Source organism: Dermacentor silvarum, chromosome 7, assembly GCF_013339745.2.
Source record: "Dermacentor silvarum isolate Dsil-2018 chromosome 7, BIME_Dsil_1.4, whole genome shotgun sequence".
Classification (NCBI taxonomy): domain Eukaryota; kingdom Metazoa; phylum Arthropoda; class Arachnida; order Ixodida; family Ixodidae; genus Dermacentor; species Dermacentor silvarum.
In genome coordinates, this window is record NC_051160.1 from 27,452,930 (window position 1) to 27,479,999 (window position 27,070).

Consider the following 27,070-nt stretch of genomic DNA (forward strand, 5'->3'; position numbering starts at 1 on the left):
TAGTTCGCTGTTATAACTCGTCTTCACGTAGTCCATTCACACATTCACACAGTCAACTCAGTCCATGGTATCGCAGGAAGGTAGGGCCCAACGTTGGGCCTTGTTGACCCAACATCGGACAACACTGGGCTTACACAGGGTGTTCATTTGACGCTGCTTCCATTTCTGCTTGTGTCCGCACTTAACTATAGAGCACTTGAGCGGTGCGCTGCGAGACGAAGAATGCAAATGTAATCGTGTCGCTCCTCAAGGTAGCGGATTTGGTGTTGCTGTGGTATTTGCTTTGCAGCGCGTCGCTCGAGCGTTCGAGGTGAGCGTGTGGACGTCTGTACTACATGGCTCAGGCCTTTTGCATCTCGCCCACCTGCCTGTCGGGAGGGCTCGAGCGCGTGAACGCGCGCAATCTTTGCTGCCTTATTGAGAAAGCAAGTTACACTTCGTGTTTGACTGGTTCGTGAAAGCCTCTTGTCTGAAGCCTCCTGCGTGTCATATGAACATAAGAAAAACACCGCCCAAGCACTCCGTACAGATGGTCAACCAGCGAAGCTGAAACGTGCGGCCCCGGTGTTTAGCAGTGGGTTAATCCCGACGCTGTATTGAAGCGTTTCTCAATTATTGATTACATGTTTGTGTTTCTAGTGGAACGCAAGAGCCAATGGCGGGCGGATGCTGCTAACCACGACGTCGAGCTAACTCGAGATATCGAACGCATGCGACAACGGCCAGCCGAGGAGGAGGCGTTGCGGGCAGAGCAGCGTCAACGTGGCAATGGCGGGAACGCGTTCGCTAACGACGTCACTAGCGGCGTTGCCAATGGCGCGCGCGCTTGGGTGCGACGTAGGGATCGACGTAACTGACGGCGCAGCCAATGGAGACGTTTAGAGAAACATGGGACGAATGGTTTTTCGTTTCGCCTAGCCATGTACAGCTTTCGCTGTAAAGATAAAGAACAGTAAACGTATGACAACTTTATTACCATGCCTTTTCTGTATTCTTCTGTTTTACGTTTCTCAGTTTTACTGCAGTTTCACTAACAGATCCTGTAGATGACTTTTTCCGCCATTTTACTGGAAAAAAAATTGTCACACAGTTTGCTCTTGCCCCCCCCCCCCCCCCCCTTCCCCTTCTTCATCCGCCAGGTATTCGAAGCCTGTCTCGCCGCCTAAGCCCATTCACTGGTCATATCGCTGCCGCTCATTGTAGTAGTATCTACTTATCGCCTGTGTCAACCCACTGTTCCTTTTCCGTGTATCACTGATGCACACAATCTCCGGGACGTGCCGTTAACGCCGCGAGTGCGGCTGGAGTGTCCGTAACTCCGTATCACATTGCTATCGCAATAAAACGTTGACTATACGCGACCTCACAACCAGTAGGCACACACATTCATCGGACAGCAGTCGTGGCACTCGGCGCTCGCGCCGAGGCTCGGCCACACGTATAAGAGAGTTTTAGTTTTAGATAGCGGGGACGGCAAGCGTTGGGGCCCCTAAGCGCTCGGGGCGACGGTACTGCGCATGCGCAGACCGTGGCCTTTGCGCTGACCGTGGCATCTGCGCATGCGCAGTACCGTCGCCCCCAGCGTTAGGGGGCCCCAACGCTTGCGTCTCCTTAATCTAAGGCTCTCTATAGTGAGCCCCTCTGCGCATGCGCAATACCGCGGCCCTAAGGGCTAGGGGGCCCCAGTGCTTGCGTCTCCGTAATCTAAAACTCTCGATAGTGAGCGAACGAAACACGCGCGCGCGCTGCACTCTGCGTGGCCCACCAGGCTTGTCAGAGGAAGCCCACCCGCCTGTTTTCGCAAAGCAGGCGCCGACTAGGCGCTCGGGTTGTGAAGGGTTTGCCCTTGTCTCGTGCGCAAGTACGGGCATGCGTGGTATGCGAGCGAGAGAAGAAGAAGAAAAACGAGTAACGGTGGCCCCAAATAACGGCTCAACTGCTGAACGCTCGCCCTGACGAGCGAGAGTCCTCAACGGCACAGCGCCCTTTCTGCCAGCATGCACTGTAGCAGCGCGTTGTATATCTACCGTGTGCCCCGGCTGACGTTAGCCAAGCTGCTCAGCGAAAAAAATAAATTACGTAAAAAAAATACGGTGCAAGATACAATGATAAAACCTACGGTGTTCAGTTGTCACAGGTTAGTCGGCCGAACACGGTAAGTGTTATGATTGTATCTTGCAGCCTGTTTTCTAATTTTTTGTTTCTTTTTTGTCGTTGAACAGCTCGGACAACGTTAATTGGGGCAACCGATATATAACGCATGGATGGATAACCGGTGGACCATAACAGTTAGAGAATGGACACCAAGAGAAGGGAGGCGCATGCAGTCGAGGACGGCAGAAAACTAGGTGGGGTGATGAAGTCAGAAAATTTGAAGGCGCAAGTTGGAATCAGCTAGCGCAAGACAGGGGTAATTGGAGATCGCAGGAGAGGCCTTCGTCCTGCAGTGGCCATAAATATAGGCTGATGATGATGATTATGATATAACGCATCTATACTAAGGCCATGCGACCACGAATCTGGTATGCGGTGTATATTACAGGAAGCTTCGTGGTGTGATTATACGAAGTTTGGTGGCTGCGACAGTAGGGGAAGTTTGGCTACTGTAGTGTCTGCCATCCCAGAATAGTAGGTTAAAGAAAGAGTTAAGCCAGATAACTATGTATATAGAAAAAGCAATAAAAACCTGTCACGGGAAAGAAATCCAGATTACATACCCTGAGATGGTATACACACGAACTTTATGTACGTGGTTTATACATAGTCGAACCCGGAATTTTTGTATAGAGTTTTTATTTTATATATCGAAATACCAACATATCTAACTTTTTATGATTCCCTTCAGATTCGATATATCCGGGTTAGACTGTATAAGGAAGCTGGTATAGCGTATGGTTTAAATCTTCAACGGCACAATTAAACTTGGTTCGCTGCGATCTTATTCGTGTTGTGTTGCATGGGACACATGGGACAGTGATTCCTGTCATCATCATCATCAGCAGCAGCATCCTATATTTATGCCCACTGCAGGACGAAGGCCTCTCCCTGTGATCTCCAATTACCACTGTCTTGCGCTAGCTGATTCCAACTTGCGCCTGCAAATTTCCTAACTTCATCACCCCACCTACTTTCCTGCTTCCCTTTTCTTGGCACCCATTCTGTAACTCTAAAGGTCCCCCGATACTTCGCTTCAATTGGGCGCCGGAGTGGAAGCTTCAGCTGGCTTGAGCTAACGGACGGCGTCCTATATAGACAAGACATTACACAACAAATTACGTCACCGAATATTACCGTCGCCCGCCGTCTCAGTGTTGTCGTGATAAGCTGACAATAACGGGAGCACTGTAGATGCGTTAGACTCTCTACGCCTATATGAGACTCTAAGGGCCCATTCACACTTGCGACTAGGCGAGGTCGCGCGACCAAGTTGGTCGCAAAGCGACCAGTCGCAAGTAGTCGCAAATGGTCGCTTTTCTCGGAATGCGACCATTTCGGGCCAGTCGCTCACTGCTCGATTTTTCAGTCGCGCGACCGCAGTCGCAGAATAGCTGAACCAATCAGATGCGAAGGAACAGGACGTCCGTATACGCTGACGCTTATTTTACGCGGCGATGACATTTCAAGCAGACGTGAACGGCATATCGTGAGACATTTCGGTTTAGCGACTCGTCGGTCGTATTTGCAAGTGTGAACATCGTTCGTCTTGAGTAGTTTTCTGGTCGCCAGTCGCAATCGGTCGCGCGACCTCGCCTAGTCGCAAGTGTGAATGGGCCCTAAGAACGACCAAGTGAAGCAAACTGACAAACCTATACGCTGTATAAATCCGTTTTTTTTTTTTTTTGTCGGGAAAAAGTAGCACTTGCGCCCGAAGGGCGATACATTGAGAGTGACAAGAAAGTATTAGAATATTACACGAAGTAACAAGACTCGTAGTTTTAGGGGCAGTATAAATTGGAGTAAACATTCGCTAACTATAAACATGGGTGCCCAAAGGCACACGAGAACAGAGTGCGTTGGATGAAGCTGCCGCTCCCGTTAACATTTCACCGTGTCACGCCTCCGAAACTGTGGATCGCGTGACCTCCATGCAACGCGTTACGACATCAGACTTCTCGGCTAGCACCCGCAGAAGATCACGTGACGTCCACCAAGCACCGGGCGCGCAAGGCAGCGCATGCGCTGTAGCACCCGGGACAGCACGGCGACGGCACGCCTCAAGTGTCCCATACATAACTGCATGTGTTACCGTGTGTTACCGCGTAATTACCATGTGTTCTGCCTGAGAGGCCTTGAGAGGGGCCTCTCGTTGAGAGGCCTTCGTGACCATGAGAAGTCATGAAAGGCCATGAGAGACCATGAGAGGCCTTCGTTGTGCAGTGAATCGATCGAAGTTAAGTGGAACGCTCCGTGGGGCTGAAAACGCGTCGGAAATGTGTTCATCGTGGTTCGCGCTTTACATGGAAGGAAATAATGTTGAAGACTCACCCTCCGCTTATGGGACAGCAGCTCTTGGGCGACACTTGCGACGGCAGGGCGTAGCTGTCCTCTGGACACGGCTTGGACACCAGCGCGGGACACACGATTGCCGAGCAGTTGCGCTCTGCAAGTGCAAGAGAGAGAGAAGTTGAGAAAAAAATTAGCCGAATTCACCTTTCTCTCGGTATTCTAGAACACAATGGGAGCGCCGAGGGCACTGGTAAAGATAATTAACATGCACGCATGTACATGAGACTGTTCTACCGTGTTAGGCCCAATTGTGCAACAACGTGAAACGAAGCAGTATGCATGTGTCACACTTCATGCGTTATTGAAAACAAATGCCTAAGTTCTGTGTAACTATATAACACCGTCTAGACAACCAAGAAAATTTGTACTACCGACTGAGAAGAGTCGCACATTTTTTAGACCGTTTCGTAGCCAAGTATATCAAAGTTGGCGAAATTACCCAACTTTATGTATACTTTGTTATGTAAAATTGGCCTAGCGAAAGTTGGCGAGCGTATTGTGGTGTGGGCCAGTTATTGTTAAATACTTACGTGGCTGTCCAGAATACTAAAAAAGAGTAATTGTAGTGCGTACTATAGAATTAACTGATTTGCAGAATGAGCTAATGTGTGAAGTACTCGTTAATTCGTCGACCATACGATGACAACAACGAAAACAGCACGCGGATTAGGTGATCAGAAAGAAAAAAAATCGTTGCAGAAAAATTGACAAGTTGCTGCAGCAAAAATTGCTAGTTGGGTGAGTCGGTAAACGGTGCATTGTTTCAAAGGAAACTTTCTTTGCGCTTGCTTTTTTTTTCCTCGACATGAGTGGACAGGGTGCTTCGCAACTCTGGCGAATTTTGACGAAACTCTGGCAACGCGCTACCTATAGTCAAAAGAGAGAGATAAAAACGAAGAGGGAAAGGTAGGGAGATTAACCAAAGACGCACCCGGTTGGCTACCCTACACTTGGGGAGGGGGAAAGAGAATATTAATAGTCAGACATAGTGAACACATTCGCAGAGGAATGGCCGGTGCCACAAGCGTTCGTACAGTGCAGTAGCCTTTAAGAAGTGCAGAAGGGCTTTTGTGGCCTTTTGCATGAAAGAATGCATAGGCCAATGGTCCAAGGAGCTACCTATATAGTAAAAAATGAATGCTGTGAAACCGGGAAGCAATAAAAGCCGCTCTACGACCGAAGCACACCTGTATACAAACAAAACTACGACATTAGGACGAAAGAGTCCAACGCATTGCCCGACAAAGTGCTCAATAAAGCTCCGACCCAACAAATCTTCAAGGCTTACAGAGGGCGCTCGGGTGGCAAGGAACACCGATGTCGCCGGTTGTTACGACAGCGAACACGCGCACAAGTTTTATCGCTTTCTATATGCGCATCCAAAGAACAGGCAAGGAGGGGGAGGGGGGGGGAGGCAGGGATACAACGAAGAGGCCATTTCAATGCCAAGCACCCATTATTCACGCCTCGGTAGGAGTCGAAGCGCGCATTAAACGGCGTTATGACGCAACAAACCACTGCCGGCCAGCAAGCATGCGCTCTCACAGCCTACGAACTTTTAAAAACCGCGCACGCCTTCGCGACGCCACAGCGGCAGAGGTGAGCGCGGCGCTCACGGATGAGCCGGCCGGGAGTATACCGCTTTGACTCGAACGTAATCTGCGGGGTTCTAGCAGCGCTGGAATCAGTGTCAATGAAAACCCATCGTGTAGGCCAATGTTACACCTATGTAAGGCATACGTGAAGACCTATGGCGGTCCGATGTATGGCCAACATTGGTTCAAGTGCTTCCCGCGACATCCGCTAGATGGAAGTTTGGCGCTAGTGTTTACGAGAGCTGCAAGCACTGCGGTTTCAATCAGCACGGTTTTAATCAGCCTGGAAACGACGGGTCGCAACGTGGGTTTGCCCCTAAACTTCGTCCGTCTCGATTCAAGCGACTTCGTGGCTCTGCAAATAGTCCCTACTGTACAAAATGTTGCGTTACGAATGCAGCAGTTGGCAAAGCTTATGCGTGCGTGTCCGCAGAGTCTTAATGCTTTCAAGCGTTCAGATAAAATGCGATTGCTTGCAAACTTAGAAAGACAAAGCGTAATAAACACGACTGTACAAGGACGTCTGAAGCCGCAATCATCGCGTCTAGACAAATCAACGTACAGTCATCACAAAAGTTTACGGACCACGGGATCTCAGAAAACGTTCAGTCCCCGAGCAGCCTGTATAGCAGTGGCCAGTAAAACTGTATACGACAATGTTGTTAGCATATTCTACATAGTCGAGGCCCGAAACGCAAATACCAGACTGCGTTTTTTCTCAGATTAAATGGTCCGTAACATTTTGCGGTTGACTGCAGAAAACCTTTTCCACGGTAGCTGAACTAGCCACCCTAGCCGAACCGCCGCATCGCCACCGTCTCGTGTACAAATTTTTGGTAGGAACCTCTACGGGAGAAACCAGTCGATCGGCTTGGATTCGATAGAACGCGGTAGGTTCAGCCGCGCGTTCTCTCTGATGTCTGTGCGAACGTGCCTTCCTTGGGGCTTTTCGCATCCCTGCGTTTACGACTTTCTTCGTCGGTCGTCTCGTATAAATCCCCGAAACGAGCTTAGCTTCGCGAGTGCGCACTGTAGAGCCGATCGTAAAAATAGAAAAACCTGGGCGCGTGCACCCGTAAAAATAAAGCCTCGAACGGTGTTACACGTCTTCTTCAGACTCGAGGAGCCGCGCGCAAGCCGTGACTGGTCGACTGTGCACTTCTGAGTGGCCCAGCCGCCTCTATTTCTCTTTTTCCTCCTTTTTTCCCCCTGTTGTGTCTAGCTTAGAATCGTATAGTCTACGTGCGGCATACATGTCCAAAGGTCCCAAGGTAGGTTTTCGCATACGAAGGTCCTCACATGGTCTCTCACCAGCTGCAGACCTTAAATCATATATAGTTTCCTAAATTCCATGGGAAATTCGGCCAAGACGGGAATGAACTTTGCTATAAAACTTAGTCCCGTTGGCTTCAAACGGCTTTGGAAATTCCCAAATTGATCATGTTCAACAAGATATATCGCCTAATAAAAGCAACGATTCGCGATTAATATACGCATATATATTTATGCATTTGGACAAGCAAACGTTAGATATTTTAGCTTATCCGGTATTCCGGTAAGCGCAGGCGGACTGGGCGTTTTACCGGAGGGGCGAAGGCGTAAACATGAGCGGCCTGCATGGTGCAGCCACCTGGTGGCGGCAAAAGAAGCGGAGATGGAACCGAACCAGGGGTGCTATTGTGCACGTAAATTCCGCCGCGTTGTCAAATTCTGTAATGGCGGAATTTTGAGCCATTCAGAGAGGCCGTAGCAGCCCTCTCAGCCAATCGGAGCTCACAATACGGTGCATTCGACAATATGACCGAACTTGTCAATGTCCTGAATAGCACCCCCGCGTACCCCCGCTAAACTAGCGCGACGCTAGTATGCGTCGCTTGATCCAGCTGTTTATTAACGCGATAGCGTTAAGGGCACCGTGTCGCAGAAAATCCGGCGTCGTTGGCGGAAATAATCATGTCGAACCACATCATCCCGAACCAGCCCGACCGCGCAGGCCCTCCGCGTGGCGCAAGGCGTTAGTGAACAAAAACTGAATTTCTCAAATCCGCCAGAAGAATCGTAAAGTACGACTTAACCACAACCTACAGACGTGATAGCGTCGGATTGTAATTTGAATATATGATAAAGAAGCCTGGTAAGCAGCCAGGGATCCTTGAATGCTGTTGCGTTGCACTCTTAAAGGCGAACCTTAAGCTTCCTCCAATTTTTTTGTTAATGAACTGGAACTTCTGCGTAGCCATGTGGCAACCCACAAATACTCCTCCTCCGCCGTCTCACGCTCGCGTTCTTCAACCGAAGCCACAGCTTCTTCTTCTTTCTGGGGCGGCCAAAAGGGCGCGTCGAAAAAGGACACGCTCGCAGAACACGTCGCACGTGCACAATGAACTCTCACTCAACCAGCAGACTAGCTATAGCCTAGGTGGTGTTGACACAACGCACTTATTGCTGTTTCTACCCCGTCGCCCACCCCTCGTGGGCCTCAGCTATTTCCCACACTTGACGACAGATGGCGATAGTTGTCTGTCTTCTGGCTGATCCACGAAAACGGCGAGATACACCACAAAATAAGCTGGCGTGACTCGGAGAAGAACGCTTCGAATTAAAAAAAAATCAGTGGCCATTTAGCGGTAAATGGGAGAGAAGTGCGTTAGCATTACGGGGTACCTCTTTGAGATTCCGTATCCATGATTTAATTAAAGCGCGTTCACCGTACTGCGAAGTGTTGTTCAGGAGCCAGCTCGATACGCGTCCTGCCTAGTCGAGGAGCGAAGTGCAAGTGACGGTCGTGCGGATTTACACTGCACACTGATCTAAACTCTCTCCTCTCTACCTCTACCACGTGACCGGCTTCCCAGACTCACACACACACATACACCTCCCCCCTGATTTGCATGGCAGTCCATCTCCTCCTTGACGAGCATGAGCGGCGCATCGACGTCACGCCAACGTCGGATCTCAATCAAGGAGGGGATGACCGTGGAATCTTTCGAGGATAGGGGTGATATTCTGTAAGACTCTACCAAATGGACTGTCCACTTCGGCTGTCGCGATTGGCTCCAGCAGCACGAGCGAGAAAGCAGACTGGCTGTGGACTCTTACAGAATACCCCCCCTAGGTTTGACGCGAGACACGCGTATACCAGTTCTCTTCGGTGCGGTCAGCGTTGTCTCACGTATTATACACCGCTTCAAAAATTTTTTCTCCCCTTTGATTCTCTCTATAGCTGTACAGTCATCAATTTCCACCGGTATCTCCGATAACGACCCCTTTCCTCCACGTTCCCGTCGCTCGCTTCATTCTTTTTTTTTTTTTTTAGTCGGTGATTGGATGTTCTCACGAGGCCGTCGATTGTTTTGACGGCCTAAACCTCTCGAAGAGCGCCGACAGATGCGCGATAGACAGAAAAAAAAAGTAAGAAAGAAAACATGGGGTACACGACGAAGGGTTGTCTGTAAATACTACAAGACGCGAAAACAACAAAACTCCCGCCAGCGCGCCCGACGCGTAGACGCGTCGTCCTTCCCCACGACGCTCGTAAAAGAAAACGCTCGTGCGCTAGCGCGTGAATGATGCACTTATGCTTTCGCGCGGTCAGTCGACGTTACAATCTTCCAGCCGCCCTTTTATACTTCGACGCGTCGTCCCTGCGCGGTCCCTCCGTTTTTATGGCGCACCGCGCTCGGCCCCCTTATATTATTACTCCCTTCGCGCTACGGCAGCACGTCCCCCCCCCCCCCCCCCCCCCCTTTCTCTTGCCAGAACAACCGTGACCACCACTTCGTGCATGGCGCCGCACTGCGGCGTTTTTCTTCTTTTTTTTTTTCTTGCGGCTTATAAGAGCTTGCCCTGTAGTAACTCGGCGACTCACGAACAGACCTTTTTCTTGTTTCTTCTGTTGTTATTAGCGCAACGGGCGTCGCCGTTGTGGCATGCCTATAATGTAGGCTTCGGTTATGTGCAAGTTTTACGTATAGTTCTGGCGTATAGACGCAAACGTGTCTTCACGTATGTTTGGCTTCAACGCAGAAGTCGAGGGTACGGGCTACACACATAGTTTAGAGTGTATATATATATATATATATATATATATATATATATATATATATATATATAGACGCAAACACGTCAACACGTGCAAGCCGCAGCCTTCAATGGATATTTCGAGTATTTGGGGCTGTACAGCTTGGCGCGTAGACGCAAACACGTCTTCCGCGCGCACGCCCGGCTCGATCGAACGCGTACCGCTTCTCGTATAGGGGTCAGATGTAAAGTAAACGCGAACAACGCACGCGCGCGTCAATGAACTGCATTTCTGGCTCGTGAGTTACTGTTGTGGTGGTTGTGAAGGGGGTGAAGCCGCTCGACTAACTCCCGTTTATAAAGCACCGGCAAGTTCAACGGGAGTTGCAGGGTAAAAATAATCTACTCCCTTAAACGTGAATAAGGGTGTAAATCGGTCTAAGAATCGCACACTTACACCCTTCCGACGGGAATTGCACTGTAAAATAATTTACACCCTTAAACGTGAATAAGGCTGTAAATTGGCTTATATCCTATATACGCCTTCGCAATATACCGACTGCCACTTTTCCAAGTTAATGGAGTGCGCCGACACATATTCTCGAAGATGTGTATAGAAGCTTTACCACTCGCTTCATGCACGTAAAAAAAAAAAGGGGGGGGGGCACGTTCAGCGAGTAATGAGGTCGGGAAAGTTAACGTACGATCTATTAATTTCACGCAAGTCTCGCCATGTAGGAACTGCAACGTCACCGAGATTATTATACCGGTAGACCCGCCTGAGACCTACTGCTGAACATCTCATTCGTTGACACTGTTGGTTATATGCAATGTGGAGTGTGGTGGGCGCTGTGACGTTTTACTCTATTTCCACTAAAGGCAGGTCCACCAAGTCGGCACCTTTGATTACACACAGCCTTCGGAATCGACCCAGCTTACTCACAGCCATCCACGAAAAGTTTGTGCATGTGTGTGAGCACGCACGGGGAGGCGAGGGATGTGGGGGAGGTGGGGGTGTAAGATCTAAAAAAAGCTTCACTCTATTTTTCCCGTCGTTTAGTGCCCGTTTATAACGCCTCGTCTCTGAAGCAACGTGAAGAAAACAGTGTTAGTGCAATGCGGGAAAGAAAAATGGTTCTTCGAGGCTCGCCGCGCTGGTATGTGTGTGCTTGGCAAGTCAACAGTGCAAGGTGATTCAGCGGGGTGGCGTGCGCGCCGGCAGTGTTCTCGCTGGCTTTGCGAAGCGTTGAAAGGTGGCACTCCAGTTGTTGTTTTTCTTACATCTCTCGTCGGGTTTTCCAACTTTCTTCCTGCGCGTTCCGTCACCTTTTCCCATCGAACGCGGCTCGCTCGCGGACAACAGGCGATGCCCGTTGAGGAAAAGTGTTTTCTTTTCTTTTTTTTTTTTTCCTGGTGTCTGGGCAAACAGTCGTCGTCGTGGCTATACAACAACGTACAGTGCCTCGTCGTCTATAGTACAGGCGAGAAACACCGGGGGCCGTTGAACGCCAGAGAGCGTGTTTGGCTTCAGTCGAGACGCGCGCCGCCGCCGCTTAGTGTAAACGTTTTTTGCTCCCTCAAATTCAGCGCGGCCTTTTAGCGGCAAATGAATCATTCCCGCGTTGCCCGAACGGCTACATACGAGTGCTCGAAGCTTGGCCCTGGGCAAGCTCAGAATACTGAATAGAACAGAACGGAAAAGAATAGAAACAGCGAAGGGGAAACCGGGTGGAGGCGAAGACCGAGTTAAAGGTATGTAGCTGGACTTAACGACTGGAATTTCAATGAAACGCTGTCCTCAACAGACCGAACCGCGCATGGGGAACAGTTGTCATAGTCACACAATTCGAATTAGATGCAGAGGTGCCCTGATAAAGAACGTACCCCACGTGGTCAGAAAATTAAACCGAAGATCTTCACTATACACGGTGTCTCTTTTAGAGAAATTAACTGTTGCTTCCGGACGTTAGAACTCCATAAATCAATCAACGACACACTTTCAACGTAACATACACACGTAATAGCTGTAGGACGCGTTGCAAGCAATGCAGTGGGCAGGTATTCGCCGTGGCGGCTCGGTGACTGCGGCGTTGCGCTGCTGAACACGAGGTCGCGGGTTCGATTCCCAGCAACGATGGCAGTATTCTGATGGGGGCGGAATGCCAAAACACTCGTACACACTGGCAGGTAATGGGCTGGATTTAGGTATGCGCTAGTAAAACCCAGGTGGTCGAAATCAATCCAGTGCCCTCAACTACATGTGTACGCTTTACATGTGTTGCTTTCTTGACAATACATTCCAGACCTCGATGCAACGAACACGGATGTAACGAATTATCGGACATAACGAAGTAAATGTAAACTTTCTCAGCGATGTCAGTGCGTAGGGAATATTTGCTTATAACAAATATCGGATACAACGAAGTTATTTTCGTGTCAGATACGACTTCGTTGTAACGAGGTTCGACTGTAATACGCTTTCTTGACTTCACAAATCTAATCACGCGAGTGTTTTCCGCGTTTCGTGCGCAGCACAAGAATGCGGCTGTCGCGGCTAGAAATCGCAGCAGAGACCTACTAGCGCTCAGGGTGGATAACGCCATATTGCCTCCCATAGACATCGCGGCGGCAAGTATTTCGCCAGAAGCGATTAGATTGTGGCCAACTGCTGCGATCTGCCCTGACAATATATTTTAGTATCCCTCATTTAATTTAAGGATTTAAATTAAATGACGATAACATTAGATATGATAGCTGCGATAGATACGATAAGATTAGATACGATAGCAACATGCAATATAGTTCCCGACTGGACCACGCCATAAGTTTCTAATAATTTTTAATGAATTTGTAGGATTCAAACATCGACAGGATACGGAATCACAACAATGGGCGGAAACGGCTGGTTTACCTCTGCCAATTACGCTAACAAATATGCGTAGTCGATAGTTTGTGCAGAGCCTAATGGAACTGTACAGAAACTCGAGTGAATTTCTACGAATATTTATAGTGCTAAGTGTACGACATGTCCCTTTAAGAAAACAATGCACCACATTCAATTGTAACCTCAACACGCAGTGTGTTTAAGGCGGCAGAAAGTCAACAGAAGCACAACACAATCTCTAATGACTGGCATTCGCACTTATGTTCGATTGAATCTCAACGCATATTATATATATAAGGCAATGCCAAGTCAACAGAAACACAACATAATCTCTATAAGGGCGGTGTTAAGCGTTACGGCTTCATCGCGAAACAGACGGGAATCAAAGGAAGACGACTACCGCCGTTACTCTTCTTTCAACGGTTCCTTACGTTTCCGTTTGCGGCGCTCAACCTGTATCATGTCGTCTGGCCGAACAAGTGCTGCGGTAGTGAGACTGAGTGACTGAGAGATAGAGAGAGAGAGAGAGAGAGAGAGAGAGAGAGAGACTGAGTGGAGTGAGGTTGTAGTCAGTGCTACTTTGAGTGAGTGAGTGTAGGAGACTATAGCGAAGGTACGTGCGATAAAATTCATCAGCGTTGCGACACGGCTAACCACGTTAAAGATTAGGTTCTCGGGCATTCGATGCTTTTGAGTTACCGCGCGCATTGCGGTCAGAAGAGGCGCAGCAGCCGCGCGCCGCCGCTGGCAACGTACGCGGAACGCGAATTCGCGAAGCGCATTCAGCAACAACAGCAGCAGCGGCAGCATTGCGGGGTCCCAAAAAAAGCGACAGCGTCAGAAGAGGAGAGAAATGGAGGCGGAGATAGAGAGTTAGAGATAGAGAGAAAGGGAAAGGAGAAAGTTACGATGAGGCTCGCGCGGAATGTATTAATCACACACGCGAGCGCGCGCGCCCCACAAGCGGGCCGGCTTGTAAACACAGACGTGCAGTGCGCGCGGGGCCAACTTGTTGCTTGCGCGCCGCAGCTCCAACCGGCGGCGCCTCGGGGTTTCTGACACCCCGCCCGTGTGTGTGTGTGTGTGTGTGTGTGTGTGTGTGTGTGTGTGTGTGTGTGTGTGTGTGTGTGTGTGTGTGTGTGCAGCGGCATTCGCCAGTCTCTTCTTGAGTTTGGGATCCGCAGGCGCCGCCGTTGCAACGACTAGCAGGCTAGGGAATGGGTTTTTCAAGAGGGAGGGAGAGGAGGCGTTGGCAGTGCAGTTTTGTTTTTCTCGGTCTTTCGGAAACGCCTCTCGTTCGCAGTGTTCGTGGACCCGCGGGCTTGTTTTGGCTGGGATATGCGGGCGCCTGTTTGGATGCGCTGGGGAATGGTTTGTGGTGGTGGTGGTGGTGGGGTGCGGAGGCTTTCTCTTTCTACTTGTACCCTGTCTTCATCAGTTACGTGCAGCCAGTTCGTTCGTTTTGCTGTATATATACGCTCTGTTTTACTTTGTGCACCGTAGCCATAGGTGCGGCGCGGTCCAACAAGTTTTGTGTGTGTGTGTGTGTGACCGGCAGATGCTTTCTTCGTTTCTAAGCTTTCACTGGTCCGGTCGCGATGCGGGCGCCCTCGGTTGGGATGCAGGGAATGGGTTTTGTGGGGAGAGGGGAGGCGGGTGCTGTCGGCCGCACATTGTCTGCAAATTTTAGCTTTCTCTTATTCTGTCCGCTGCAAGCGTGTTTATTCTCCGTTCATTTGTGATCGAAACTCGGTAATTTCGTGTTTGATCGCGCGCTGTCGCGCCAAGTTTATGTACGCGGGCACATTCAAGCTACAACACTGTAAGCTTGTCGTTTGCCGTCCCTTTCCCCTTTTGTGAAGAGTGCAATAAAGTTTGTTTCATTAACTGATTGTCATCTTCTTCATTCCTGTTTCTTGTCCTCTCTTCATAAGTTACGTACAACGCAGCCCAATCGGTTTTCTGGTAGCTAGGTGGCAGATGCTTCTTGTTTCTAAGCTTCCTCTGGTCATTTGCGATGCGGGAGCGCCTGTTAAGAGGGCGTCAAGGACGCACTGCCTCGTTCTGTGTTCGGTCTAGACCAATAAGTTTTGGGATAAGGGGGGGTGGGGTTGGTGGAATTACTTGTCAGTTTTGTCTTTGACTCTCTTTACAGTCACTTTTCCTTTCAACGTCCAGCTTAGTTATCTGCAGCGTCGACCAATGTTTGTTTGTTTGCGCGTGTGGAAGGAGGGTTTTGCAGGTAGGTTCTCGGTCTATACGCTATCTTTAGTCATTCGCGCCGAGCGTCTGTGACCGGGGATGCGGGCATCATCGGTTTGGAGGGAATGGGTTGGGGGCTGCAATGGGCGTTTCGCTTTCTACGCTTTCTTTATCATTAGTTCTTTTTTTTTTTCGGTTCACGCGCGTACACTGCAGCCAAATGAAAAGGGCGTGGAAGCTCGGGGCATTTCTTCTTGCCCGGTTTGTTTAGTTGCTGCCGTTTCTTTTTGCTATCGGGGTGGTGCGTGCCTCTTTTTTTTTTTTTTTTTTTCATTGAAGCCGCTGTGCCTCGTCAACTATCAGACGCGATAATGCTGGAAGTTAGTTACGGACACGTTAAAAGCGGCGAAAGGCGGACGAAGTTCACCGAACCCACTCCAACGGAGGTATTACATTAGTACCCAGAGCTCGTGGGTGTCTGGTGATATCAATGATACAGGGAAATTGCTACAGGAGATACACGGTTGAACAGTCAGTTCACTATAGTGTACCTCGTACTATATAGCGTTGCAGCTGCTCGTTCTGCCTGGCAAGTCAAGGAGAGCTGTGATCGATGGTGGCCGGATGATTGCATGTGGCCGGGTTTGATGCGAGGCAGATAGTGTCGCAGCTGCTTCATCAATGGGTTGACGTCAGCATGGACGCGGGCTTTATATTGTGGCAGATATTTTTTTCTAGTTCCTCGCACCGGCTATGGCATTGTTCCAGCGGGAGTCTTAGAGCTAAAAAAGGCCAATTATAGCTGTTGGTATCAAGGACTTAACTCGATATACGAGGGCAGATACAGACTAGCTATGTCCTGGGGCCCTGGGAGCAATTCACGGTAGCGTCAGTGGCTTGCTTTCGTAATCATCATCGTCCACTCTCGGGAGATCTCCCAAATTCATCACCCAACCAATGCCCGCAAACTTCTCTACGTCATCGCTTCATCTAAGCCATCGCCGGCTTCGATTGCGTTTCCAATCCCTCGGCTTGCTTTAGCTAGCAATAAGTAATCAGGTCGTCCATCCTGAAGATATACACAGCGGACTTCGAGGAGCACCGGGTCAGTGGGCTTCCCGGATAAAGTGTTCCTCATCGCGGTTTCTTTAAAGTTTCCCAAAGGTCAAATGCGCGATTCCCGGCGCAAGCAGGGAACTGAACCCACGACCTCGCCGCTAAAGCAGCAGTTGGTCTGTCTCTACACCGATAGCGAATTCAGTTAACAAAAGAATCGACCTCCCTGTCCCCCTTTCACTCACATCACAAAACCTACACTCTGGCGTCTGGTTCACTGCCGGAACATAAAAGTAGTAGGCGAGTACTCCCGAGGAAACAACTTGCGTAAGGCTAGATCCCCATTTTTGTACCTGCGGTTCATGAACCTATATGAAAGACTTCGATAACGCTGCCTGCTACCTCTTACAAAAAGCATACGTGACATACAATAGCATCTCAACAGAAAGTGAACTGAGGGCAACAAAAACGCAATAGACACGCAACAGAATTTCTATAGCGACTTTTGTACGGCCCGTTGCTACCACCGGATCGTGTATGCGAGTCCCTTTGTGTTCCTCTGTCTTTCTCTTATCCACTTACACCCCCCTCCCCTCTCCTTCCCTGTAGGTATAAGGAAGCATAACTACCTCATGTTAATATCCCTGCCTTTCCTAAGCCCTCTCGTTATGCACAAATCCGCAAAAGCCCTATCGCGCTTCATGAAGGCGACTGCATATTGTGCGAACGATTGTGACTGATACTGAACTTTGCGAGTGCGTTCGCACTGACTGCCTGCTTATTATTTTTCTTATTTTTCCGGTTTTTTTCATATCTTTCCACTTTTTACCCTTCCCCAAGTGTAGGGTAGTCCACTGGGAACGTCCTTGATTACCCTACCTGCCTTTCCTTCTTTCTTCCTCTCCCCCTCTCCCTTTCTCTCTCCCTTGAGTCTCGAGTGTGCGGTACATCTATAGCGTATAAACAACCCAGCCGCTCCACCGACACAGACATCCTCGCAACATAAAGCAACTGACCCGCCGATGCCGGACGGAATCAGTCGGTCAACAGAAGTACGCGGCAAAATAATCGCGTACGTCCGCTGTCACGTCCTGTCTTGGATGGGGCCTTTCTGCCGTCTAATCTCCAAGTCGCCCTCGAAAGCACGGCGGCGTCACGTTCTAGGTCGCCGCGCGTCCTTAGCGGCCGTATACAACAAGCCCGGCTGGCTCGCGCGCCAAGCCTCCCCGTTCCGGTTACGTCATGGAGCAACTTCAGAGAGGCAAGCGAGGCATTGAACCGCGGACGGCAGAACGAAAGGAAAGAAAGACGAAGAGAAAGAAAAGAGATGCGGCACAGGGACAAAAAAAAAAAAAAAAAAAAAAAACGCGCTCGGTCGTATAGAAAGTAAATAGAAGCAAGACGCGGTTCGAAGCCCGCGTAGGCGACTCGCGGCTGGCGCATCCAAACGGCGCGAGCCGCGGCTGACTTGAAAGCGAAGCGCCCGAGAGCGCGGCCCCCGCGAGGACGCCACGCTGTTCAAAAACGTCGTATATCATACGGCGCTGTTTTGTGATGTGTTTCTTTTAGTGTCACAGACATACTTTCCTGCAAAAGTTACTAGAGCGAATCCGGCGCTGGTGCCTCCGCAGCAGCTTACAGGTATGGCGGTTCAGAAAGCATGGGAATCATGGAGAAATGTCAAAAAAGAAAGAAAAGAAAGAAAGAAAAATGAAACTAGGAGCGGGCATCACGTCAGGCAGCTAGCTTCGGCAAGACAACAACGCCGCCCCGTCGGGTCCCGCCTGCGCGTTTGACTCATGGGAAGTAGGCCCTACGTGGTTGCCTGACCTTTCGAGGCACTGTTTGGTTCGTGGTATCTTTAGTGACACCCTTCGTCGCGATCGGTCCTTGCCACCCGTTCTCCGCTCTACTCTCCCTTCATAATCTCTCTAAGCGCTCGGCGGCTAGAAACTACCGCTTGCCTCTCACTTGGCCGGGGCCTATTTGGCACGAGCCTTTCTTTCATATCTGTATGTCTATAGGCTTCAAAAATATCACGCGACGCTCCCTCCTAGCCCCGCTTAGAGAGCTGGTTAGGTCGTCGGCATTACACCGTCATAGTCGTCATCGTGCCGTTGTTCCTCGCTATCAGATCGCCGTCGTCTTCGGGCGTCACGAGAATCGTGCCGTCATTGTCGCCATCCTTACCTGTCGCGGCCGTCGTAGGTCAAGCTAACCTCTTTTTGTCTTATATATATGCGGAACTTAAACCACGAAGGCATACAAGGGAATGAACTAGGAGAGAGCGTTACGTCCCGTAGCAAGCTTTGGCAAACGAACTCTCCCGTGAAGCCATTCCTTTCGCTTTCTCCCTCACGGTGTCGGCCCAACACGTGACCTCTGAGGCTGCGTCTACTGGCCGGGATTGTTCGCTTTCCGGTAGTTTTTAATCGATGCGCAATTGTTCGGCTGCACTGCCGTAGCTCTCTGCCTGCAGAGCGAGATCACTAAAACCTACCGCGCGCTCCGAGGTGGCGATCACGTGTTGGCCGACTCGTTTGGCTTCAGTCGTATTGCGCAATGCTCCCTCCTAGTATTTTTTCCTTCTTCCTTCCATTTTTTTTTTTTTTTTTGCCTTCCTCCGTGGTGACCAGGTTGGCCGATCCCGATAGCACAGCGCGATATGTGTCTTCGCAGTGTTTTTTTTTTTATGTGGTATGCGGGCCGGTCCCGGAGGTGCTGCAACCTCACTGCGCCCCCCCCCCCCCCCCCCCCTCAGCCGCCTCAAGGCAATAACTACAATAGTGTTAACTATTAGGTGTTCCCACGAGCCCATCTCAGCAGGTCTGTACCTGGAATCTATCGCCTGATTTCGACAATCCTCCTCCAATGGTTCCTGCCCGATAGGTAGTGTCCAAATCCACACCGGGGCGACGACTGCGTCCTTGGAGTAACAGAAACGGATCTCGAAGGCCACGCCTTCGCTGACTGCATTTGCCGGAAGCGATTGCGGAGCCGGACGCGATGTTTTGGACAAGGCCTGTTATTTCTCTACGGCCTCTTGTTTTCGATTTCGGTGCTCCGTCCACGAGCGAGCAATGTGACGTATGGGACCTCGCTGTCTTTGCTCCCTTTACAGTTCTTATTTTTCTTTTTTTCATTTGCGGGAGTCACGCTTTTGACCGCTGGCCTGCCACACTAGTATACGCCTGCCTGCCCAGCCTTGTCAGAAGCCGTGCCAGTTTCCCGGGGTTGACCGAGTGGGTTTCCACGGTTGGTCGTTACATACAGCGAGATCCGCGGGTCGGTGTTCAGCTGACAGCAGGCACGGTACGGGTACACACACGACGAGTTTCGCGTTTCTATCATTCCACCCGCGTGATGTGCGTACGTGCACTTGCGTGTGTTTTTTGTTATGGTTGTTAACCTTAAACTGCACGTGCGACGAGACGGAGAGAAAAAAAAAAGGGGGGTCGAGAACAACACAGACTGTGACCTTCCAACGAGATTACAAATTGTCATATGAGAGCCTTTAATAAAATCATTTTTCGTTATACGACGGAGGCAATGTATAGCCGCAGTTCGTATAGGCGAAGGACAAGTGGCTGCGCAAACGAGAGCGAACGCTAAGAATACCTTGCGATATCGCGAGCAATTTAGAGATGTTCCGGGGGGGGGGGGGGGGGGGGCATTATAGATAAATACTTTCTTTGGCGTTTTTCCTCCCATTAAACCCCTTTTTCCGCGTAGGGTAGCAAACCGGACGTGCGTCTGGCTGACCTCATTGCCTTTCCTCACTTTTTTTTCCCTCCTCCTTGTTCGGCGCTTCGCTTCACATTGCCTTGGCGGCTTTGTAGCCGAGTACACTTGGCTGATCTCAGAGACACAGTGTAATCAAAGGTATAGCGACCGTTAATTGGCGGGCCGGTACTAATACCATATGCGTTCTCACAAGGGTCTCAGTGTGATTTATAAAGCGCTCTTGACGTGAGAGTGCTACTGAAGATATATAGTCACAAATATAACTCGCGTTTCTCGAAGCCGGGGAACAGAAAAGAACTTGTCTGCCACGTCACTCGCGTCAAAGGTTGACGCAACGCGCACGCAATCGCTGCTTATATAAATTTGAATGTTTTCGATCTACTTTGTACCGCATTTTGGGGAATGCGAGACCGGTCGCAAGTTTAGCAAACTGCACTGATTCGGCGTCTGCTCCGGACTACTTGGCGCACTGCCGGACTACTTGGCGCAAGAACACGTGCGCGCAAGCGAGCACCGCGCGACGCTGTAGCTTTCCACTCATCGCCGCAGAACGGTTGTCCTGCCGCGACTTTACGCCGTGAACCGGTTTACACACTTCAGGGGTCCTTAAAGGTGCAAATCTGTCCATAACTGTTGTGACGTATATCACTGCAAAGTAACTTACACCCTTAAATTTGAAAAAGGGTGTAAATCTGTCGATAACTAGCTTACTTACACCCAAAAAGGTGTAACGGCGTGAGTTATAGACAGATTGACACTCTTTTCACTTCTAAGGGTGTAAGGATGCGAGTTAGAGAGATTTACATCATTTTTTTTTTTCACTTTTATGGGCGTATATCATTTTTCCAGCGTGGAGAGAAAGCACCTTTAAGAGTGTAAGAATGTGAGTCATAGAGATTTACACCATTTTTTTCACTTTTATGGGTGTAAATTATTTTCAAGCGTAGACAGAAAGCACCTTTAAGGGTGTAAATCGGTCTACAGTGTATACAACGGTCGACGAGGCTACGCCACAGGTGCGGATACACCGAAAGTCCCTGTAACAGCTATGTCCCCGTATTGCAACTCCAGTTAAAAAAAAAAAAAAAATTTCTGGGCCGACGAGAGCGTTGCATACCGCGCAGCGCAATGACGCGCGCCCGCGCGACGCATTCCCTTGACTCCTTATTGCGACTGCGGCGGCAGCACTTAGGCGCGACGTACATACTGCATGCGTATAAACACCCGAGACACTGACCTGTTTAAACAAATTCACCCTTCGTGCCTGTTTTGAAGTTCAAAAGCCGCTGCGTAGTATCTCTCTCACTCTCGTTGAAAAACGTTCGTTCCTTAATACGCCCCGCACATTCACGGTCCTCTCTTTCGCAACACGTACGTTCAACGCGTAGGAACATCGCGAAACATCCTTTTTTTTTATAATTTTCTTTGCATACTTGCGTGGAAGCTTGCATGAAAACCTGAACAACTTCAGTACACGCGCTCCCGGCGTTCTGCAGCTTCATTAAAACGCAAGGCCGCTGTGTGCTGTGTACATAGTATACATACTGCAGTCCGAAATGGCAGTTTTGCACCGTGTAGCTGGTAATGTGCCCTTACCAGATTATCCACTGTAGTGAAGCGAAACCTTACCCGAGTATACTATATATATATATACATGCTACAACATCGCAAGAAAGCTGAATCTATTTAGCCCCTTCCTTAACTTTCACCCACGCACGACGCTTCTCTCTTTCTCGTTGTATCCCGTTCAGTGCGCCGGCCGCGCAACGATGCGAAGTGGCGCGTTGCAAACCTTTAAGCGTATGCATTAAGCATCGCCGGGAGCGGCAGATTAAACTCGGCGGGGGGTGACCGCGGTGCGGTTGTCTCCATCTTGTTCCAGCGCTCTTTGTACTTCACTCGTATTAAATGGAACAGCGGGAAAGTTGCGCAATCGCACTGCGCTCTCCGCGCGAGTGTGCACCTGAATATGGAGAAGTCGACACTTTTTTTTTTTTTTATGCAGCGCCGCGATAAACACTTCGTCCGCTTGCAATTTGGTTTGCACATTATAGGTAATACTACATGCGTACGCGTTCCACTGAACTAATTGTGTGTGTTTTTTAATAACTCCGGATAAACAGCGATTTTGACTGTACCTTAGAGCTGGCTACCCCATTAGTCACAGTTAAGAAACACCGCTATATGCCTGTCCTCCCGCTATACAGGTAAGACTTAATGCAATAGCATTTTCAGGATCGCTCCACTCCCGCCTTAGAATACACTGCCTTCGAGATGGGCGCGAGTTTCGAGAAATAAATACAGTAGAACCCGGAAAAAAAGTTCGATACATAGGTATTTCGATATATAAAACAGACATTTTGTGCAAACATCTTCAAGGGGATTTCACTGCAGTTTGTTATACACAATAATTCGTTATATGTGGGTTCGGTATATCCGGGGTCGACTGTATAGAGAAGGGATGCATATAGATGCAGTAAGGTTAACCAGGGGCGCTGTTGTGAGGACCAGCCCGTGACCTAAACAATTCATTGCATTGCCTCCGAGATCATCCCGCATTACCTTGCTTAGACACGAACATCGAAGGCTGGTGAGTACGCCGTATAATGCTATCGCATTAAGCAAACAAAAATATGCCGTCGCATTAAAAAAAAAAAAAAAACGGCGTCCCGCATTCTTAACAGCCCTCATTGGTCTATCTGCCGAGACGTCATACGGGCTGCAGGCGGAGGGTCAAGGTCCCGGCTGTAAGGGATCTCCGACCCGCAGTATCTATTTTTTTGTTTGTTTGTTCTTTTCTGTCACGCAGGGATGATGTACGTGTGTGCTCGCGTGCAGCTAGTCGAGCCCTTTCTCTTTTCGCTGTCAACTCTTCGTTCGTTTATGGTTTCACTCTTGCTGCTTCGCTATGACCTCGTAGAGATATAGTCTTGTTTTGTTGCGCGCTCTTCCAGCGGTTTTGCGTATCGCAGGCAGCGAACGCTGTTTCTGATGCGAACGCGAATGTTGATAGCGCATCGACGTCGCTGCACAAAAACGTCGTCGGTCTTTTTTACGTTTTTCGGTTGGCTAGTTATATACTCTTGTTAAACGCGCTTCTAATTGTCAAGTCCGAGCTCTGCACACCGAGCCTTTGTTGAAATGTCTGGGTTAGAAACGGTTTGTCTCGTTTACGTGTTTCTGGCCCTGCCTTCCGTTCTGCACTTCGCGCTCGTCAACACTTGCAGGGAAATGTTGCCGGGGTAGGCGTTTGGTCTGACAGAATAACCGGCTGATAGTGCTCGATTGAGTGATTGCTCGAGCGACTGGTTGAGACGTTTCGAACCTGCACCCACAACTGAAGCTTTCTTTTTCCTTATGAATTTGCATAAAGTGATTAGCACGGCAGAAAAAGAAGGAAGTAAGGAACATTTGATCAGAGTGTTCGGAGGGAGATTGCAGATGCACACGTTGGCGCATAGGTCAAGCAAGGAATGTCTTAGGCATGTAGTCGGCGTTTCGACAAGAGCGCTTGTCCGTCTCCTATAGTCTGTGGACGATTATAGGACAAGTCATCCTGTCGAAACGTTTGCCTCCAGCGTGATACATTCCTTGTGGGGCCTCAGTTGGTCACTTCAAGCCTCCGTCTACCTGTGATGGAAGACACTGATAGATACGCAAACTGGTGAAATAAATTCTTGCCGACGGAATTGTTACGAAAAAGCAATGAACTGTGCAGTTCTGCTTAACTCCACCCAAGACGTCAACAGCGAAAAGCCTGTGGTAATTTACGAGTACAATAGCCGTGACTGTGTATCGTGTTACTCGAGGAGGGTAACTACGACGGGTAACCGGCACTTATTGCCTGTTTAGCGGCGCCGACGGCGCTGATTGGAAAGCGACCGGCTTCCGCCGGTTTCTTTTTCTTCTTTTTTTAACATTTCATCACGCATGCCAAAGGGTATTGCGAGTTGCAGTGTCCTTTCTGGCATAACGGATGTGGTAGTACTGCACGTTACCGCCACGCGGTCCTTATGAAGAGAATTGTACGCCGTGATGGATCGAAACCGATACCTCTCGTACATATAGCTGATTTGCATGCAAACGCCGTTTTTCCGCGCTGAGCCGGTCGCACGTGGTCGCTCGAATAGCTCTGTCGGAACGTGGCTATATATTATGTTCATAGCGTCATTCGTTTCCGCAAGTCCCCCCTCCCCTCCTCCTGCCCTCCCCCCCCCCCCTTTTTTTTTGTTTTCTTTCTGCGTTTTCACCCTAATGCGGCTACGCATGGCGTATTGTGGACGTACATTCTTAAGACGCACCTTCGAAGCATTTGCGCCACGTTTCTCGCTTCGAGTCGCCAGGCAGTGGCTTCGGCGCTCCGATGGAATGTAATACAGACATCGCTACAGGCGGATGGCAGCAATCTTTCCTCAACCAAGGGAATCCCGAGTAGTACACGGATTTTTCTACGGCTTGACATGGATTCACGATCTTCTCTCTCTTAGTCGTCAGGCCCTTCCGGCGTCCATGCGACCACGTTTTGCTAGCGGAACAAAAATCAGCCCGAGTGGCTTGCCGATAGAGATGCGGAATTTCGTTAAATCGGAAAATTTGTAATATCGAGCCGCACAAAATGGAGATTGGATGAAGTGCTTCGAACCACTGTTGCAAGTGCTGCAGACGTGACCTGGAGTGATCGCGTGCTCCGCTGTAACGAGTGTTGGCTTTGACGACGGCGATTGGGCGAACGCGGACCGGGGATCTATTGGACGACGGTTTCATTTGAGCTCGGTGGTGTATGGATTAGAGAAGTGTAATGTTAAGCAATGTGAACAAGTACGCCGGAGGAGCATATCTCCGCAACTGGAGTAATAGGGTGGGCATACAGAGAGAGATAGAGAGAGAGAGAGAAGGTAAGAGATAAAAGTGAGGTGACGATGCAATAACACTTCGGTGAGGCTTAGCTGTCCGTTGTGAAACCGTCGTGTGTGAGGGTTAGCTATCCGTCTTGCCTCCTTTTGGACCTGTTTCGCTTCGGATAGGACAGAAATGAGGCAAGAGGACTTCATGACTGACTAGAAACAGAGATAGAGGGAGCGAATAAGTGGTGCCGAAAGGCTCGATTTTTATTAGACGCAACCGCTAATGAACCCAACAGACAGACAATGATGCCAAGGAAAGCATAGTGAAACTAGACTGTTTCTTTTCCCCCTATTTCAAATGTAGAAACAACGAGGAAAAAGGAAATCAAAGTGGACAAATATACAACTTGCCGCCGATGTGAGCCGAACCCGCATCCTCCGCATTAAGCGTGCTATGCTCTACGAAGAGAGTTACGGCGGCTGCTGACCACACGCGTCCGCTTTCTTTGGTATTTGCGCACGTGTACGAGATCTGGACCGACTCGGAGTGTTAGCCAGCGCCATTCATGGCCATGGCGGCGGATGTGGAACACCTTTTCAACCACAGACGTCAGGGGGAGCGAAGGACAGGCACCAAGGTTAACCCGAGTTGCGCCTGATTTGCTACCCCATCCACCGAAGGATGGGTAAGGGGAAGCGGGGGAAAAAAAAATGAAACACGGATATGAAGAGATGCGCGCGGACGCGCAACAGCGTTCATTATGCATTCGAAGGTGGTCGCAGAGTCCGGTCGTCTTTACAAGCCAGGCACTGAGATCTTTATTCGAGGCACGTGTTGGTGTTATGTGCAAGGGAACAGTCGGGGCCTCAAGTGTTTTCGGAAGGACATGTTTGCCGCTGAAGGACAGGAACAAGGACGACACGAGCGTATAGACCTTTCGTCCTTGGAGCGGTTAAACGTGTCATTTAGTAAACACCAGCTATATAGGCCAAGAACAAGTTCTTCTGATGTTCACGACACGTGGGTTCCGCGGCAAATCTGCGTTTCTGCTCTGTCAAACCAACGGCGCTTGTAATCTAACCGATACAGTATGCACATTCAAACTTTGAACTCGAGGCTATATGGTTCTCACGATCCGCAGGAATTTAGCACCCCCGATAACCCCGCGTGGCTGTAAACTTTCGGGGCCGACTGTACAAACGTGTTTCTTGCTTTCACATCCACGCCTGTCCCATACCTAATCGTCTACAGTCGAACCCGGATTTATCGAACCCGCATATAACGAATTGTCGCGTATAACGAACAGCAGTAAAATCCCCTTGAAAATTCTTGTATACAATGTTATTTTATATATCTAAATGCCTATATATCGAACTTTTTTGTGATCCCTTTCAGATTCGGTATATCCCGGGTTCGGCTGTATAGGCATGTGTGCTACGGGAGCCGAGTTATCGTATCGCCCCGTGTGACGAGCCTGCGGCAGGCAGCAAAGAGCGCGTGTTTTGTGCCTCGCTCGGCCGTTTCCGCGCCGCGATTCGCGGGCTGCCTGCCTGCCTGCCTGCCCGCTTGTTGCTCGCGGTTTTGGAATGCGCGGAACGCGCGCGCGGCCCCTCGCCCTCTTTATTTTTACTCTCTTTTTACTCCGTTTTTTTATTTATTCCCGCTCCATCTTGCCAACCGCCGCGCAGCGGCCGCCGCCGGCCTTGGTCCGATCAGTACTGCGGCGCGGAGCCCGAGCGTGTGCGTCTGTGTGTACCGTGTACACCCGCGTAGTATCCGCAACTCGCTGCGTATACGTCCCGTACAACACACCGGACGACGACAATATATACGTTCTTGGACGGCACACAAAGAAACGAAACATTAGAAAGAATGCAGGACAAGCGCTGGTTTATCTACATTGGTCTATATACGTTTGTCTAATTACGTTGGTGTATATACGCTGGTCTGAACAATGTACGTTCTTGTGCAGCGCACAAAAATGCGGAACTGGAATGCTAGAAAGAATGCAGGGCAAGCGCTGGTTTATATACGTCGGTTTATACGCGTTGGTCTATTATTTACGTTGGTCTGTATGCACTGGTCTAGACAATATGCGTTCGGTCACTCGTAATGAGTAGCGGCGTAGCAGACGACCGAAGGAGCGCGAGTGCCAAGAACGTTCGCCAGGTACACGCTCTCACGTGACCGCCTTATACGTCGTGACGTCACAACACAC

At 49.7% G+C, this 27,070-nt stretch overlaps 1 protein-coding gene across 4 annotated transcripts in view; it reads right to left on the reverse strand.

The window, feature by feature from the left end:
* LOC119457828 (cysteine-rich motor neuron 1 protein) overlaps positions 1-27,070 on the reverse strand; it is a 153,809-nt gene that overhangs the window by 48,269 nt on the left and 78,470 nt on the right. For all 4 annotated transcript variants that reach the window (XM_049670474.1, XM_049670473.1, XM_049670472.1 and 1 more), the window contains exon 2: positions 4,486-4,600. In XM_049670474.1, the coding sequence (XP_049526431.1) occupies positions 4,486-4,600 (115 nt within the window). The remainder of the gene's footprint in view (positions 1-4,485; positions 4,601-27,070) is intronic.